Source organism: Lampetra fluviatilis, chromosome 48, assembly GCF_964198595.1.
Source record: "Lampetra fluviatilis chromosome 48, kcLamFluv1.1, whole genome shotgun sequence".
NCBI classification, from domain to species: domain Eukaryota; kingdom Metazoa; phylum Chordata; class Hyperoartia; order Petromyzontiformes; family Petromyzontidae; genus Lampetra; species Lampetra fluviatilis.
Genome location: NC_136322.1, coordinates 1392969 through 1407838, shown reverse-complemented (window position 1 = coordinate 1407838; position 14870 = coordinate 1392969). Strand labels below are relative to the sequence as shown.

The window sequence follows — 14870 nt, the reverse complement described above, 5'->3', positions numbered from 1 at the left end:
CAATATCCAGAGCCGTCACCACCGCCGCTGCCTCCTCCTCCTCTGAACCCCCTCCCTGTGTGTCTCTCTCTCGCTTTTATTGCCAGCATTAGCCAGGTTAGGTGCCTCAGGGAGTCACAAACACACCCCACGCGCATGCCAACAGATAACAATCACGAAGACGTGCCCTGATTATCTGCAGGCGCACGAAACCTCAAACATGCTTAATTCATGTTTTTGTTGGTTGTGTGCAGGAAAAGGATTTTAACCACTACCATTATAATTACATTAGCCATTCGCCCGTACAAGTACGGGTGTATTGCAGTTAATCTTAAATATTCAATTGAAAATAATGACCTGCTCATAATTAAATGTTGACTTAAAACTTTGTTGATTGCAGGAATTCATATTCTTTGCTTCTTTCAGTAAAGTCACGTAGATTAAAAAAATTATAATAAAACAATAATGAAAAACAAAAAACACAAATGTAGACTTTAGCCTAGTTCTTAATCTGAGTGAGTGTACTGGCAGTCTATAATGTCGACTTTAACCTGGTTATTAAGTGAAGTGATTGTACTGGCAGTCTATAATGTAGACTGTAGCATTGGTGATTAAGCTGAGTGAGTGTACTTGCAGTCTATCATGTAGACTGTAGCCCATGGGTGGCAAAGCGAGGTTTAACAATTAGGTTTGATAAGGTTTAAATAAAAAACCTCAATATCACGAAGGGCCAGTTAGGGTGAGGTTTTGAGGTTATTATAAAAATACGCCATTTTAGTTTTTGCAGGAAGTCTGACTGAAGTAACGGATTGCGGAAGGCCGGAGCCCAGAAATGAGAAATCTTGGCATTGCCTGAGTTACTAGTGTCATCAAAGAACTCAATTTCCACCGCGAGCAGGATCATGGATCAGGACCTGGATGAGGATTTACTCGATTCCGAAGAATGTGATAGTGATGTCGTAATTGTGATGGAGAAGAATGGAGTGGCCGAGGAGGCGTCGGCGAACACAGGGAAGGCCAGAGGATGCTCGATGGGCCAGTTTTGGCACTTCTTCACCGATGATCCGGAACCGCACAAGTTGACGAGTGCCATTTGCGAACATTTTTGCACCAGATTCAACCATTACAAGAAGAATGAGCAGGTGATGCGGCACCTGAATGCATGCTCCGTTTTTCGAGGGGCAATGAATGGCACCGAGATAGATGATCGTCCCGAGTGGTATGCGTTGAACAAGAAGCTGGCAAAGCCATCGAAGGCAAGCGGCAGCACAACTCCATCTACATCGAATGCTTCGTCGATGAAGCAAGAATCGATAAAAGATCACCTAATACCCAAGCTCGATAAGCGAACGAAGGAGAAGTTCGAGCAGGCCATAGCAATGCATTACTTTGTCTCGGGCACGTCGTTCCAGTGTGTCGAGGAGGAGAACCTGGTGATCGCTGTGAAGGCCCTTCACCCAGATGTAGTACTGCTGAACAGGAAGAGGCTGGCCGGACCATTGCTCGGGAGGGCGTACATCAACATGAAGAAGAAGGTTGACACCGTCCTGGACAATAATACCATTTGCCTGACATCTGATGCGTGGTCAAACATCAAGAATTATCCGATTTTATGAACCACATGGTCACATCGCCGTCCACATCATTGTTTCTCAAGTCGTTGTCCACTGGAGAGCAGGGCCACAACGCAGACTGGATCTTCACGGATCTTCAACGTGCGATGGCGTCCCATCCGAAGACTACATTAGCTGGCGCGATCACAGACAACACATCCAAGGCTGTGCATCGCATGGTCTGCATTTGCTTGTCAAGGACATATTCTCTGCCACGAAGACAAGGAAAGTCAGCCAATCATGTGCCACGTAGAACGCATCCGGAGGGGGAGGGGGGCCAAAAGAATGCACGACGTGGTACAAGTCGGCGGCGTGGACGTGGTTGTGCGCAAGCAACTACTGCTGCACACGCCAACGCATTGGACAGAGAGGGGGAGGGGAGGCCAAAAGAGAGTGTCGTGCAAGTGTACGTGGACATGTGTGTGTACAAGCACCTGTTGATACACATGATAGAAAAGAACGAAAATGCCCATGTTTATTCCAGTGCTGGCTGAACAATGAAGAGAGTACTGTTAAACACTGGGGATGTTAACACTCGGTAAAGTAAAGTAAAATAGTGCCTGTCAGATAAGATGGTCCAAAAATGTGTAATTAAGTCTTTTTTGCGTGGTTGATAACATCTTTCCAATGATTACTAAGTTTGTACATAATTTCAACCGTGATGATGGCGCGATCACAGACAACACATCCAAGGCTGTGCATCGCATGGTCTGCATTTGCTTGTCAAGGACATATTCTCTGCCACGAAGACAAGGAAAGTCAGCCAATCAGAACACACATACCCGATCGACTATCCATTTCAATACCTGCTTGAGTTCATCGTGGGGTGCAAGGACACGGTCAAATTGTTTAACAACATCTTCTTGGTTCTTTCGGTAAAGTCACGTAGAAGGGAAGTAATAAAATAATAAAAATAAAACATAATAAAATTATTCTCACGACGTTTCGGCCACAACGCAAGTAGCCGTCCTCAGGTGAAAACCAGGTCTGTCGAGGCGACAGCATCTGAATGAAACAGCACACGCGCTTGGAGCATGTATATAAGCTGGGTTGTAAGGGGTGGAAAAAAGGGGGAGCTATGAAAAAATAATATGCATATCAAGAGGAATTTAGCATATTTATGGGAAATGCAGGTATGTGATTAGTACTGCATATGCCCGTGCATTATGCAGGATTAGCAGCATCAAAGGGAGGGGGATAAGGTAAATGCAGGTATGTGATATGGGAAATGCAGGTATGTGAATAGTGTTATTTATGCCCGTGCATTATGCAGGATTAGCAGCATCAAAGGGAGGGGATAGGGGTAGAATTAATGAAGGGAAGGAGTGTTAATAGTATGCAGCTGCAGTAACTAAAACCACCACGTAAACAACTAAAGTATAAACTACATATTATCATCAGTATACTAAATATACTCTACAATAAGCTGAGTTACTAACAGTAAGTAATACATTACATTCTAGATTTGAAGCTTTCGTGACTGCAAGGAATCATATTCTTAGGTTTTTTCGGTAAAGTCACGTAGGTAAAACATCAAAATTAATGAAAATAAAATAAAATAAAAACAAAAATCACGACGTTTCGGAGGCAACACAAGTCTCCGTCATCAGGTGGGACCGTCACAGCCGAATTAGCTGCTGATGCAGCTGATGCAGCTAATTCGGCTGTGACGGTCCCATCTGATGACGGAGACTTGTGTTGCCTCCGAAACGTCGTGATTTTTATTTTATTTTATTTTCATTAATTTTGATGTTTTACCGACGTGACTTTACCGATAAAACCTAAGAATATGAATAACAATAAAAAAGTGCAAGGAAGGCAAAAGTAACACAACAAAAATGTGCAATAAACGCAAAAGTAACACAACACAATTCCCCCTCCGTCCCTTTGTTAACAAGTGCGCCGCCTCTGTTGTAGACTTCCCCCACGATCCGACCCCTCGACCGAACACAACAGGGTTGCAGAGATGTCCGTGTCCACAGCTGTGACGAGGTGGCGTGAGCGCGAGCGGGTTAAGGGTCCTCGTCTTGTAGCCAAGTCCTCGGCCGATGCTGCAGCTGCGTCTTCAGCCACGGACGCCGATGGATCCAGTGCTGGCGTCCCGGTCACTTGTAGTCCTGCAGGATGGACAGTGGCTGCATTGTCAGTCGGACGCCTAGCAGGCTGCCGGTGTGATAACCTCCCCCAACCCGGCCAAAGTGACGAGGAAGGTGGTGAAGGTGACGATGCTTGTAGGGGCAGCTCGGCCGCGACGGAACGTTTTAGCCTAGAGGGGTGAACATACCACCTATACTCTTTGGTTCTTTCAGTAAAGTCACGTACGCTTGTGTTGTGCCCGAAACTTCGTGATTTATTTTATTTTATACCTACCTGACTTTTCTGAAAAAACTAAGGAGTATACCACCTATGTTTTCCCAACTGAACGCAAACACATTGAGGTCGCAATACCTGCACCACTGTGACCGGGCCCTGCTAGGGCCGGTGCAGTTTTGCTGACGTACGTAACGGTACCTGAGGGCAGTGCAGAAAACCAGGTCACCCACTGCAAAGGGATCCACGACCGGTGGCTTGGCCCGCAAGTGCTCATTCGTAACTTGTGCAGATGCGGATGCTGCCGAGGCCGCCTTGGGAGCCTCGCGCAAATACTTGAGCGAGTGGCGGAACGCAGCCTGCCAATCTCCTGAACGTGAGGGTACAGGGCGCAACTGTGCCTCAATCGGAGGGCTCGGCTCGCGTCCATACATCAATAAAAAGGGTGAGTATCCCATTTGTGCTTGCGGCGCTACAGCGATAGGCCGTCAAAACCCCAGGGATGTGCAAATCCCAGTCTGTCTGCTGGTCCTTGCCCATGTGACACAGCATCCCCGAGATGGTACGGTTAAAGCGTTCTACCATGCCATCCGTTTTGTGGGTGGTAAGAGAACGTCCACACCATCTTGGCACCCAGCATGTCACACACCTCCTGCAAAAACTTAAAGAAAAAGTGTCTGCCCTGGTCGGTCAACAGCCGCTCAGGAGCCCCCTTGTCAGTGACATAGCCTCCGCAGGGAAGAGAGCACCACCAGGACTTTATGGTTCACAGTCGCATCCCAGCGCATCAACAAGCCTTCTTACATGAGGAAAAACTTCCGACATGTGGAGATCGTCAACGCCTGCCATCTCCGCCAGCCAGCGAAGCGGTGCCAAAGCCAAGTCTGCCTGCTGCCGGTCTCTCCATTCCCGCAGGGTGAGCCCCAAGTCGCTATCAAGTGATACCGGCGGCCTCGCCCGGTCCATGTCCCCGGCGGAAACCGGCGCCATGATCTCGGATTGCGCCGCGGCCGGCGGACTACAGCATGCGGATCCGTCGCCGCAGGCACACTTAACGGGGGCTGACAGTCTGGACAATGCATCGGCGTTCATATGCCTGATTCCTTTCTGATGAACCACCCGATACGTGTACTCTTGCAGCCGCTCTAACCATCGGGCCATCTGACTGGTCGCTTGGTCCATGCAGAGTGAATACTGTAATGCCACATGATCCGTCTGAACAGTGAAGTCGCGGTCATACAAGCAGAGGTGGGACAAAGTCATTGTTATGCAAGTCCAAGTCGAGTCGCAAGTCATCAAATTCATGACTCGAGTCTGACTCGAGTCCAAGTCACATGACTCGAGTCCACACCTCTGCATACAAGTAGGGCTGAAACTGCTTGACAAAGTGGACGACGGCAAGCAGCTCACGGTGCGTAACACAATACCGCTGCTCGGCCTTCGACAATATATGACTTCCATAGGCAATGACAACCTCTCTCCCCTCCTGAATCTGGGAGAGAACGGCCCCGATGTCCACGTAGCTAGCATCTGTATCCAGCAGAAAGGAAATCGAAAATCGGGGAAGGCTAGGGGATGTGCTTCTGTCAGATGCTGGTGCAGTGTCAAGAACGCATGCGTCTCTGCCTGGCCCCAACGAAACGGCTGTCCCTTCGCCATGAACACATGCAACGGCTTAGCGATGGTAGCAAAGTTCTCGACAAAACGGCGGTAATAGGATACAAACCCCATGAATCTGCAGACTTCAGGCACGGACGTGGGTGTTAGCCAATCACGGACGCACGCCGTTTTGTCGGGATCTGTCGCGACCCCTGATGCATTAACGACATGACCCAAGTATTTTACGGAGGAGCAAACCAGATGGCACTTGGAGGGTTTTAACTTGAGGTTCCCGCCACACACAAATCACAGACACTGCACCAATGCTCTGTGCTAATGTTTATTCACGGCGCAAATGGAGCGTTGCGACAGTTACTTTTATAACCTATTGTCTATGTACCCGTAATTATTCATTTCTGACTCAACCTGTTTAATCTGGAAGGACTCCGGCTGAGATCCCCAGACCTATTTTTCTGCTTTGCTCGCTTAATATTTCACCCCAGCCCCCTCCCCGATGTCGTGCATGACTCATTGTGGCTGGCCCGGTGAAACTTTGTACGCGCAAACTATTTTAAGCCCATTTAGGGGCACCGCAATGTGACTTGTCCTGCGAGGGTCAGCCAATCTCCTGGCACCGGGAAACCGTGGGACTTTCCCTCTCAGGACCCTTCGGATCAAAACGCGTTGTGCCAGGCAATCCCCCGCTGGGACCCTACGTATGTTCTCAGGGTGGGGGCCAGGGACGAGTCGGGGCGCTTGCGGAGTTGCTCCGTGGCCGTGGCACCACACTACTTCTTAAAAACTATTATTGGAAGATAAAAAGGCAGGAACGAACTCCAAGACATAGAGCCTTACCAGATAAGAATCTGGTTGCCAAGTGGGAAAAACTAAATCTACGACCCACAAGTTCGACACAGTGTTCACGCGTCGCCCGCTATTGTGCGTGTTAGCATACACGTCTGTGTGTGTTCATGTGTGCATTGGTGTGATATGTAATCGTGTTGATGTGTTCGTGTGCACGTGTGTGTGTTAATGTGTTTATGTCTATACATGTGTGTGTATTTTGGGCATATGCGTTCACGTTCATATGGAACACGCATATTGAGAGGTTGATGCGCAGGTGTTAATGTGCATTGTGTTCGCGTGCGTTGTTTACACGTGAATGCACATGTGCATGATCATGTGTACGTGTTGATGCACAAGTGTTGATGTGCAGTGCGTTCGCGTGCGTTGTTTACACGTTGCGCGAGAGCCAGAGATGTCTCTTGCGCTCTCACGAGGGTGGTCACCCTGTGGTGCCACGCACCCGCGGTGCCCGTGTCTTACCCCGCATGTGGCCTCGCCCGTCTTTCACCTGGTCAACATCCAGAGCCGTCACCACCGCCGCCTCCTCCCCTAACCCCCTCCCTGCATCTATCTTTTGATTTTATTGGCAGCGTTAGCCAGGTTAGGCGCCTCGGGGAGTCACACACACAAACACACCCCACGCGCATGCCAACAGATAACAATTACGAAGACGTGCCCTGATTATCTGCAGGCACACGGTACCTCAACCGTGCTGAGTTTAGTTTTTAGTTGGTTGTGTGCAGGAAAAGGTTTTTAACCACTTCCATTATTATTACACTAGCCTATAGCCCTGTACAAGGACGGGTGTATTGGAGTTAATCTTAAATATTCAATCGAAAATAATGACCTGCTCATGATTACATTCTGACTTAAAATTTCGTGACTGCAGGCATTCATATTCTTTTGTTATTTCTGTAAAGTCACGGAGATAGAAAGATAATAATACAAATGAAATGACTAAAAAATAAAAATAATAATATAAAAATTGTAAAAAACAAAAAACACTTATGTAGACTGTAGCCTGGTTCTCAATCTGAGAGAGTGAACTGACAGAGTCTGTCTACTTGACAGACCTGTTCTCCACCTGAGGACGGCTGCTTGCGTTGTGGCCGAAACGTCGTGATAATTATTTTATTATGTTTTATTTTTATTATTTTATTATTTTCCTTCTACGTGACTTTACCGAAAGAACCAAGAAGATGAATCCCTGCAGTCACGAAATTTAAGTCCTTATATATAGAGCCGGGAGGGGGGGAGGGGGGGTTTGCAGCATCGGGCAAGAGGGTGGGGCCTAGAGATTATGCCTAAGCGAGTGGGAAATCCAAAGATGGGAATCGAGATGGGAAGAGAAGGGGGGGTTGTGGTTGATGCACGACGACGACGCAGAGCTGAGGAGGTGGCCATTGTATTGTGAGAGATTAGCACAAGGCCGTAATCTATATATATAAAATCGCAAATCTGTCTTTCTGTCTGTGTGTGTGTCTGTGTGTCGCCGGACCATACGCAGTTTCATTGGACGAAATGTGAGGGATTTGCGAGACACGATTGGTCCGTTTGGTTTTCCTAGCGCTGCGATTGGCCCGTTCATCGAGGGCGTGGCGGAGTAGCGCAGTTGGTAGCGCCCTCGCTTCCCATGCCAAAGGTCGCGGGATCGATCCCCGCGTCCTTCACAGGCGAATATATTTTTAAATCCTTTATATTAAGTTCGCTGCCACGCATATAAAGAATTTATAGTGAAAAACTTTGTTTTTACGAACGCGTCCACATGCAAAGCACAAAATACAAAGCCTCCAACTCAGACAACACGTGAACACCCGTGCAACGCCGGGTTTTACTGCTATTTATATATATATATAAAAAAGGGAAATTTGTGAATGTGTGTCTGTTGAAAATGTTTAGCGTACTTCCCGACATGCAAAAAGCGTGACATTTGCCATGTGGGTACTTTCCAGAATGTACACCATGCAAAACTTATAAAAACATTACTTTTGTATTCTTTTGGGGGGGGGGGGGGGGGCGCAATAATGCATATATTTTGCACGGCAAGTGAGCTGTGACGTCACATCTGTCATGTGACCCGCGCGTGCGGAAGCGTAACGCAATGTGCCTGCTCATCACGCATCCCCCCCCCCAACCCTCCGTGAGTAAAGTGCCATACAAATGTTTTGCAGGTCTAAGACGTTCTTATTCCTGTCGTTTACTGCCGTACGCACCGTTAAAGATGTGTGTCTGTAGCAAGCGCGTGTATGTGTACCTATGGACGGGGGGCGCGTGTGTGGGGCGAGCGGTAGTGTAGTGGTTAGTGCGCTGCGCTATGAACTCGGCGACCCGAGTTCGATTCCCACTTACTACCACCACCTGTGACGATCATTTGAACCGGTCCTGGGCCTCCCCTAGGTCGACTCAGCCTCAAACGAGTAACCGTCGTGTGAACATCGCCACTGGGGAGACAAAGACGGCCGGGCGTCGAGAATCCAAGTCCCGGGCGAAGCCGGGTAGTAAAGCTAGTTATAATATACTAGCGGTAAGTACACGGCGTTGCCCGGGCGAAAAAGACAGACACACACATGGACTTACACACAGTCATCGACCCACACACGTAGAAACACATCGACTTACATGCACACACACATATGGACTCACACAGACAGACATCGACTTTAGACACACACACATAGACTTACACACACATATGGACTTACAAAGACACACATATCGACTAAGAGACACATGGACTTACACACACATGGACCGACTCACACACATATAGACTCACACACATGAATCTACACACACACATATCGATGCACACACACACATATCGATGCACACACACATATCGATGCACACACACATGGACTGTCACACAGATACACACATTGCCGTAGACACATCGACTGACACACATAGACTCGCACACAAACACACATCGACACACACGCACATAGAGTCACACAACAACAACCGCCATTCGCTACGAAGTGGCGGTAACGTCACGACGACACATGTGCCAGGCTATGTGCACCCTGAGGAGGTGATGGGGCAGACCCAGGTGCCACAGGTCGACTGACTGAGATGATTGGCTGATACACCACCTGTATCCCCTACTGTGCCAACTTGCTGTGCTTTAGCCACCCGGCGCTCTGCTCGTTGTTGTGAGCGTCGCTCCTCCGCCCTCCGTTGTTGTTGGAGGGCGACTGCCTCCAACTGCCCAGTAGCGTCCTTCACGAGCCTCCTCCACAGAGGCCGATCTTGACACCGCTGGTACCAGTCATCGGCAAGTCCACTCAGCTCCACGTCCTCCAGTACCACATCACTTGTGGGGGTCGCTAGCCCCCGAGATCCCTCCCTCGATAATACTAACGGCTGGACTAACATCATCAATCGCCCCCCCGCTGCTAAGCGAACCGCCGCTAGGCTCCTCACCCAGGGTGTGGGAGCCGTCACCCGAGGATTCCCCTCCACCGCGGGTCCGCGTAGCAGGCATGGATAACCACGCACGCGCACACCCACACACAGCTCTGCACGGCACTCACCCAACCCTGACCACTCACGTTAGGATCGCGCACCTGTGTTACACACGTCGTGAACGTGCGCGCACACACGTCGTGAACGTGCGCGCACACACGCATACAGCTCCACACGCGATACCCACTCCTGCGCCGCGCTGGCCGCCCACGTTACGATCGCGCACCTTGGGCACGCCGAGAGCTTACGCAAGTAACGAGCGCACGCAAGCGGGGCACACGACGACTCGTCCCCTCCCCCACTCGCGCGTGCACGTCAACACAAATATCGTACAAGGACGATTCTCCTCTCACACGGCTGCGTAGTCACGCCAGCACACCAAAAGTGCTCTCCCCGGGCGTTAACGCACACACCTCCGTACCCGCACAATCGTACAGAGACCACGGCCTTTATGCGTACAACGACCACACACTCGCGAATGCAGTGCACGCTAATACCACGTTCCAAAAACACCCAACAACACGGTTTTGTTACTACGCTCGAGATTTTATTAGCCCTTGCTAACCAACCGAGCCACCCGTGTGTGTGTGCGGGACAGCAAGGCGCTTCTAACCCACACTCTGGTGCCGTGTAGCCCTATTCTATGCTGCGCTCTCTGCTAAACCGCTTTCCTACTCGTCCTTACCCCGAACTAACCCTCTCCTACGGATCCTACCCTCCGCTCTGAGGTGTTGTAAGGCGCGCAACACGATACCGTCTGTAGTCCTTGGTGACCTTGCGGCGCTCAGATCGTCCTGCAGACAATCTAGCGGCTCGCCCGATGACTCCTTCGTCGCTGACCCCGTGTCCAAACTCCAGAAGAAGAGAGTTCCCTACTGCCCCTGCGTTTTCTTTTAAACTATTCACATCAAAGGCTAGGAGCCCCCGTCCCGACCGCCTTTGTCTCTCGACCAATCCTGAGCCTAGGATTTCCCGCTCTTTTGCGATCCCGCCGGCCTTTGAACTTTCGACCAATCAGTCGTCCCGGGTCCTGATCCCAGCTATCTGCCTTGCTGACCCGTGTTTGTGTTTGTATGCGTTTCTAACTGCGGGGCTCTCTGAGCTCGCCGTGGTCGTGCGATCTCAAATCCGCCCACGGCGCCGCAGTGTTACTTGGCCTGGGAAGGGTCCTGTCCAATTCCCTGGCCCTGAGAAACCGTGGGGTAACCCCCCTAGGGGGCCCTCGGGTGAAAACTCAGGGTAGGTGACCCGACCACGAGGCCCTACGTGGGTGCGGGTGCGTGTTTATGTGGGGGGGGTGATGGGGGGCAGTGCGGCGGTGGAAGCCGGGCGGCTCCCTGGCTCGGCCGAGCGGCCCCGTCGCTGTGGCACCACACACTCCATCTCTTCTCTAGCCCGTGCTGCGCCCGTTTATCCCCTTCAACAAAAGCTGTTTACGCATGCGGTGGCTGGGCATGCGGGCTACATGACCCAGCCAACGCAGCCTTGCTTGCCGGAGGAGCTCACCGATGGGACTTTGCCCAGATCTTTCAAGGATTTGTGAGCTCCTCACACAATCCAGCCTGGTTAAACCCAGGATGGATCGTAGGCAGGCCAGCCTAAATGTTTCCGACCGGCGAAGATGCTCTATTAGGGGGGTCAACCGATGAAAAGATATTGCCGCCCGACTGATTCGTAGTGAGACCTCTGCTGTTAAACTGGAGCCGGTCATAAGCACACTACCCAGGTATGGGAAACTCTCCACTCTTTCCACTACTGCCCCATCACTGATTGGGAGTTGTGGGGGTGGAGAGTTCGATGGTACAAAATACCCAGGCCGGTGCTTAGTTTTTGTGGGTCTGATGGTAAGGCCCCACCTCTTAGTGGCACGCTCCAGTCTCAGCAGCAGCATCTCCAACTCCTCCTCTGAATGAGCAGCTATTATCAAATCATTGGCATACATAACGTGGTTGACCAATAGGGAGCCATCCCTTGATCGCACCCGGGCATTGATCAGCCTCCCATTATATCTGTATAATGGGTTCAATTTAGGCGCACACACTTCTTGGGAGGCAACACTCATTTATTAATGAACACAACGGTTACTCAACAGTTACTCTTACTCTACACATAGGGTGGTGACCACCGACCAACCCTAGCTCACACACACTTGTCTCTTAGCTACTCCAGCGTGACCCAGCGTGACCCAGCTAGGTGGCTGCTGGCAGTCCGATCACTGTAGGCCTTCTCTTCTTGGCGTCTTCATTCTTCGCAGGAACAGCCTCGAACCTCCTGAGGAGGCCGCTTATATGGGGCTCGGCATTGCTCGGGCCCCACCCCGGCCACGCCTTCCTTCGAGCACCCTCTCGAAGCCCCCCTGCTGTCCACGTTCCCCCCCGAGGGCCCCCTGGACCCCCGGCCCTCACTGGGATCCGGTCACGTGTCCAGCACCGGCCCTGACGTCATTCCTGCCTCCAGCCGGGATGACATCATGTGTGTGTGTCGACCCACGTGGTAGTAACGCTCCCGACACAGTGACGTCATACGTGTGCATGTGTAGACAGTAATGATACCACAATCATTACATCTGTACCAAATGGAAATTCCCCCGTTACAGCTATTGAAGGCTTCATGAACTACGTGGTCAAAATATATGTTAAATAATGTGGGAGCCAGAGGACATCCCTGTCGCACCCCAAGGTGTACAGGGAAAGGCTCTGACTCCCGGCCACGTATTTTTAACCGGGCCCGCTCACCATCATATGAAGGTCCTTAATGATCGTGAGCAGAGGGTCAGGGACTCCGATAGCACGAAGAACAACCCAGAGCCCAGGCCTACTGATGGTATCATAGGCCTTGACCAGGTCAATAAAGCAGAGATGTAGGTCTTGTTGGAATTCCCTACACCTCTACTGTAGCAGACGGACAGAAAATATGGCATCTGTGCAGGACCACCCTTTCCTGAAACCGCATTGGGGCTCCGCAAGCCTCTCCTCAGCGTGCCTAGCAAGGCGATGTTGAATAATCCTTGCCAGGACCTTTCCCGGCACACTAAGGACATACATAGACTGACACACACATTGCCATACACACACATACACATATGGACTCTCACACACAGACATATACTTTAGATACACACACATGTCGTTACACACACGTAAATTCACACACACGCATTGACTAACACACACACATCGAGTGACACGCACACATGTATGTACTTACACACACATGTGGACTAACACACACGCATATGGACTGACACACACATACACATGGACGTACACACACATTGACTGATACAAATAGACACATAAACGCACATTGACTTACACACTGACATGGAGCGATGCACACAGATCGACTAACACACACACATGGACTGACATACACACTTGCACTGACACACACACAAACACATCGACGTACACACACACACATCGGGCGTTGTCCAATCGAAAAAGACAGACTCACACATGGACTTAAACACAGACGCATGGACCTATACGCACAAACATATGGACTCAAGCACACACATCGACGTGCACAGCAATCCCCGATGAAGGCACAGCTATTAGCATCGCAGAACTACATATCAGTAAATAGCGGGAAGTGAGCAATGGAAACAATAAAAATACCTAGAAGAAATAAGCTGAAATAAGCTGAAATAAGTGTACATTAAATAGCAGCAGTACGCACAGGTAAGTTGAGAAGCAGGCTACAGTCTAGATTATAGAGTGGCAGTACGCCGACTCAATGACATAAGCATTGCTACAGTGGACATAAAAAGCTGGTAATACAGGCAGCAGCTGAAAAAGCAGGATACAGTCGACATGAAAGGCTTGCAGTACACTGAGTGAGGTAAATAAGCAGGCAAGAGATTATAGACTGCCATACGCTCATAATGGGCAAAAGCCAAATTAACAGTGTAGATAATAGAGTGCCAGTGCACTGACGTTAATTAATCAGCAGGCATCAGTCCACAGCACAGACTGGCAGTACACTGTCGCAGCATCATAAAAAAAGGAAATATTTACCAACCAAATAATGAAAAATGAGTTTTCTGCACACAAACATTATAATAGTAATATTTGCCAACTTATTAGTTTCATAATAGTAAACAATGAGCCAGAGTTGTTATCTGCACACAAACATAATTATTGTAATATTTGCCAACTTATTTGTTTACTAATAATAAACAATTAAGCTGAGATCTTAGCGTAAGAAGCAAGGAAAATTGTACTGACCATAGCCGTGGTGAGGCCTAGTCCCGTGCGGAGCCCCCGACCTGGCCTAGATTGGCCAGCCGGAGAAGGTGACACATTGCCAGGCTGGGGGCTGGGCCGCTATCCCCACCCCCTCCCCACCATCCCCCCGCCCGAGCTACAATAATACTATGTAAGCACTGTAATACTATTAATATGTAAGGACTTTATAGCGGTAACAGCACGCATCGTGTTGGGGGGGGGGGGAGGCGAAGAGGACATCAGACTGTGAAGAAATAACAACGGCGTTATGGATATATTTATTGCATTTTAAACACGTAAAAGAAAATGTCCCCGTGAGCTAGACCGAACACGCATCACTTGGCAGGGTCCGCCCCCCCCCCCCACGCAATTGGTGTGAGTTGGTATGGTCGATGTTGCGCAATAAATAAAAAATTATACAACATCCCACTAAATCGCTAATTAAACTAATTTAATGGTGACAGATATAACAAAGGAATCGCCTATTCCCACCGCGGGGCTTAGGGCGTGCTGGCAGGCAAATCCCTCGCAAGCGTGCGCGGAGACTTTTCTATACAAGACTAGCGGAAATTACCCGGTGTTGCCCGGGCAAAAAATACAGATACACACATCGACCTACACACACACAGACATTGACCCACACACATAAAGACATCGACTTACACAGAAACACATATCGACTCACACACACACACACATACGTAGACTCTCACACACATCGACCGAAGCACACATATGGACTTACACACACATATCGACTAAGAGACACACACATGGACTTACATACACACATGGACCCATGCGCACACATCGACTTACACACACA

General features: G+C 49.7%; 1 protein-coding gene across 1 annotated transcript in view; it reads left to right on the top strand.

The window, feature by feature from the left end:
• The first annotated feature begins 881 nt into the window (after positions 1–881).
• The window catches only part of LOC144947982 (uncharacterized), a 92289-nt gene continuing 78300 nt past the window's right edge, over positions 882–14870 (top strand). Inside the window, exons 1-3 of the mRNA XM_078877412.1 lie at positions 882–1514; positions 3626–3696; positions 4818–4969. Coding sequence (XP_078733538.1) covers positions 882–1514; positions 3626–3696; positions 4818–4969 — 856 coding nt within the window. The remainder of the gene's footprint in view (positions 1515–3625; positions 3697–4817; positions 4970–14870) is intronic.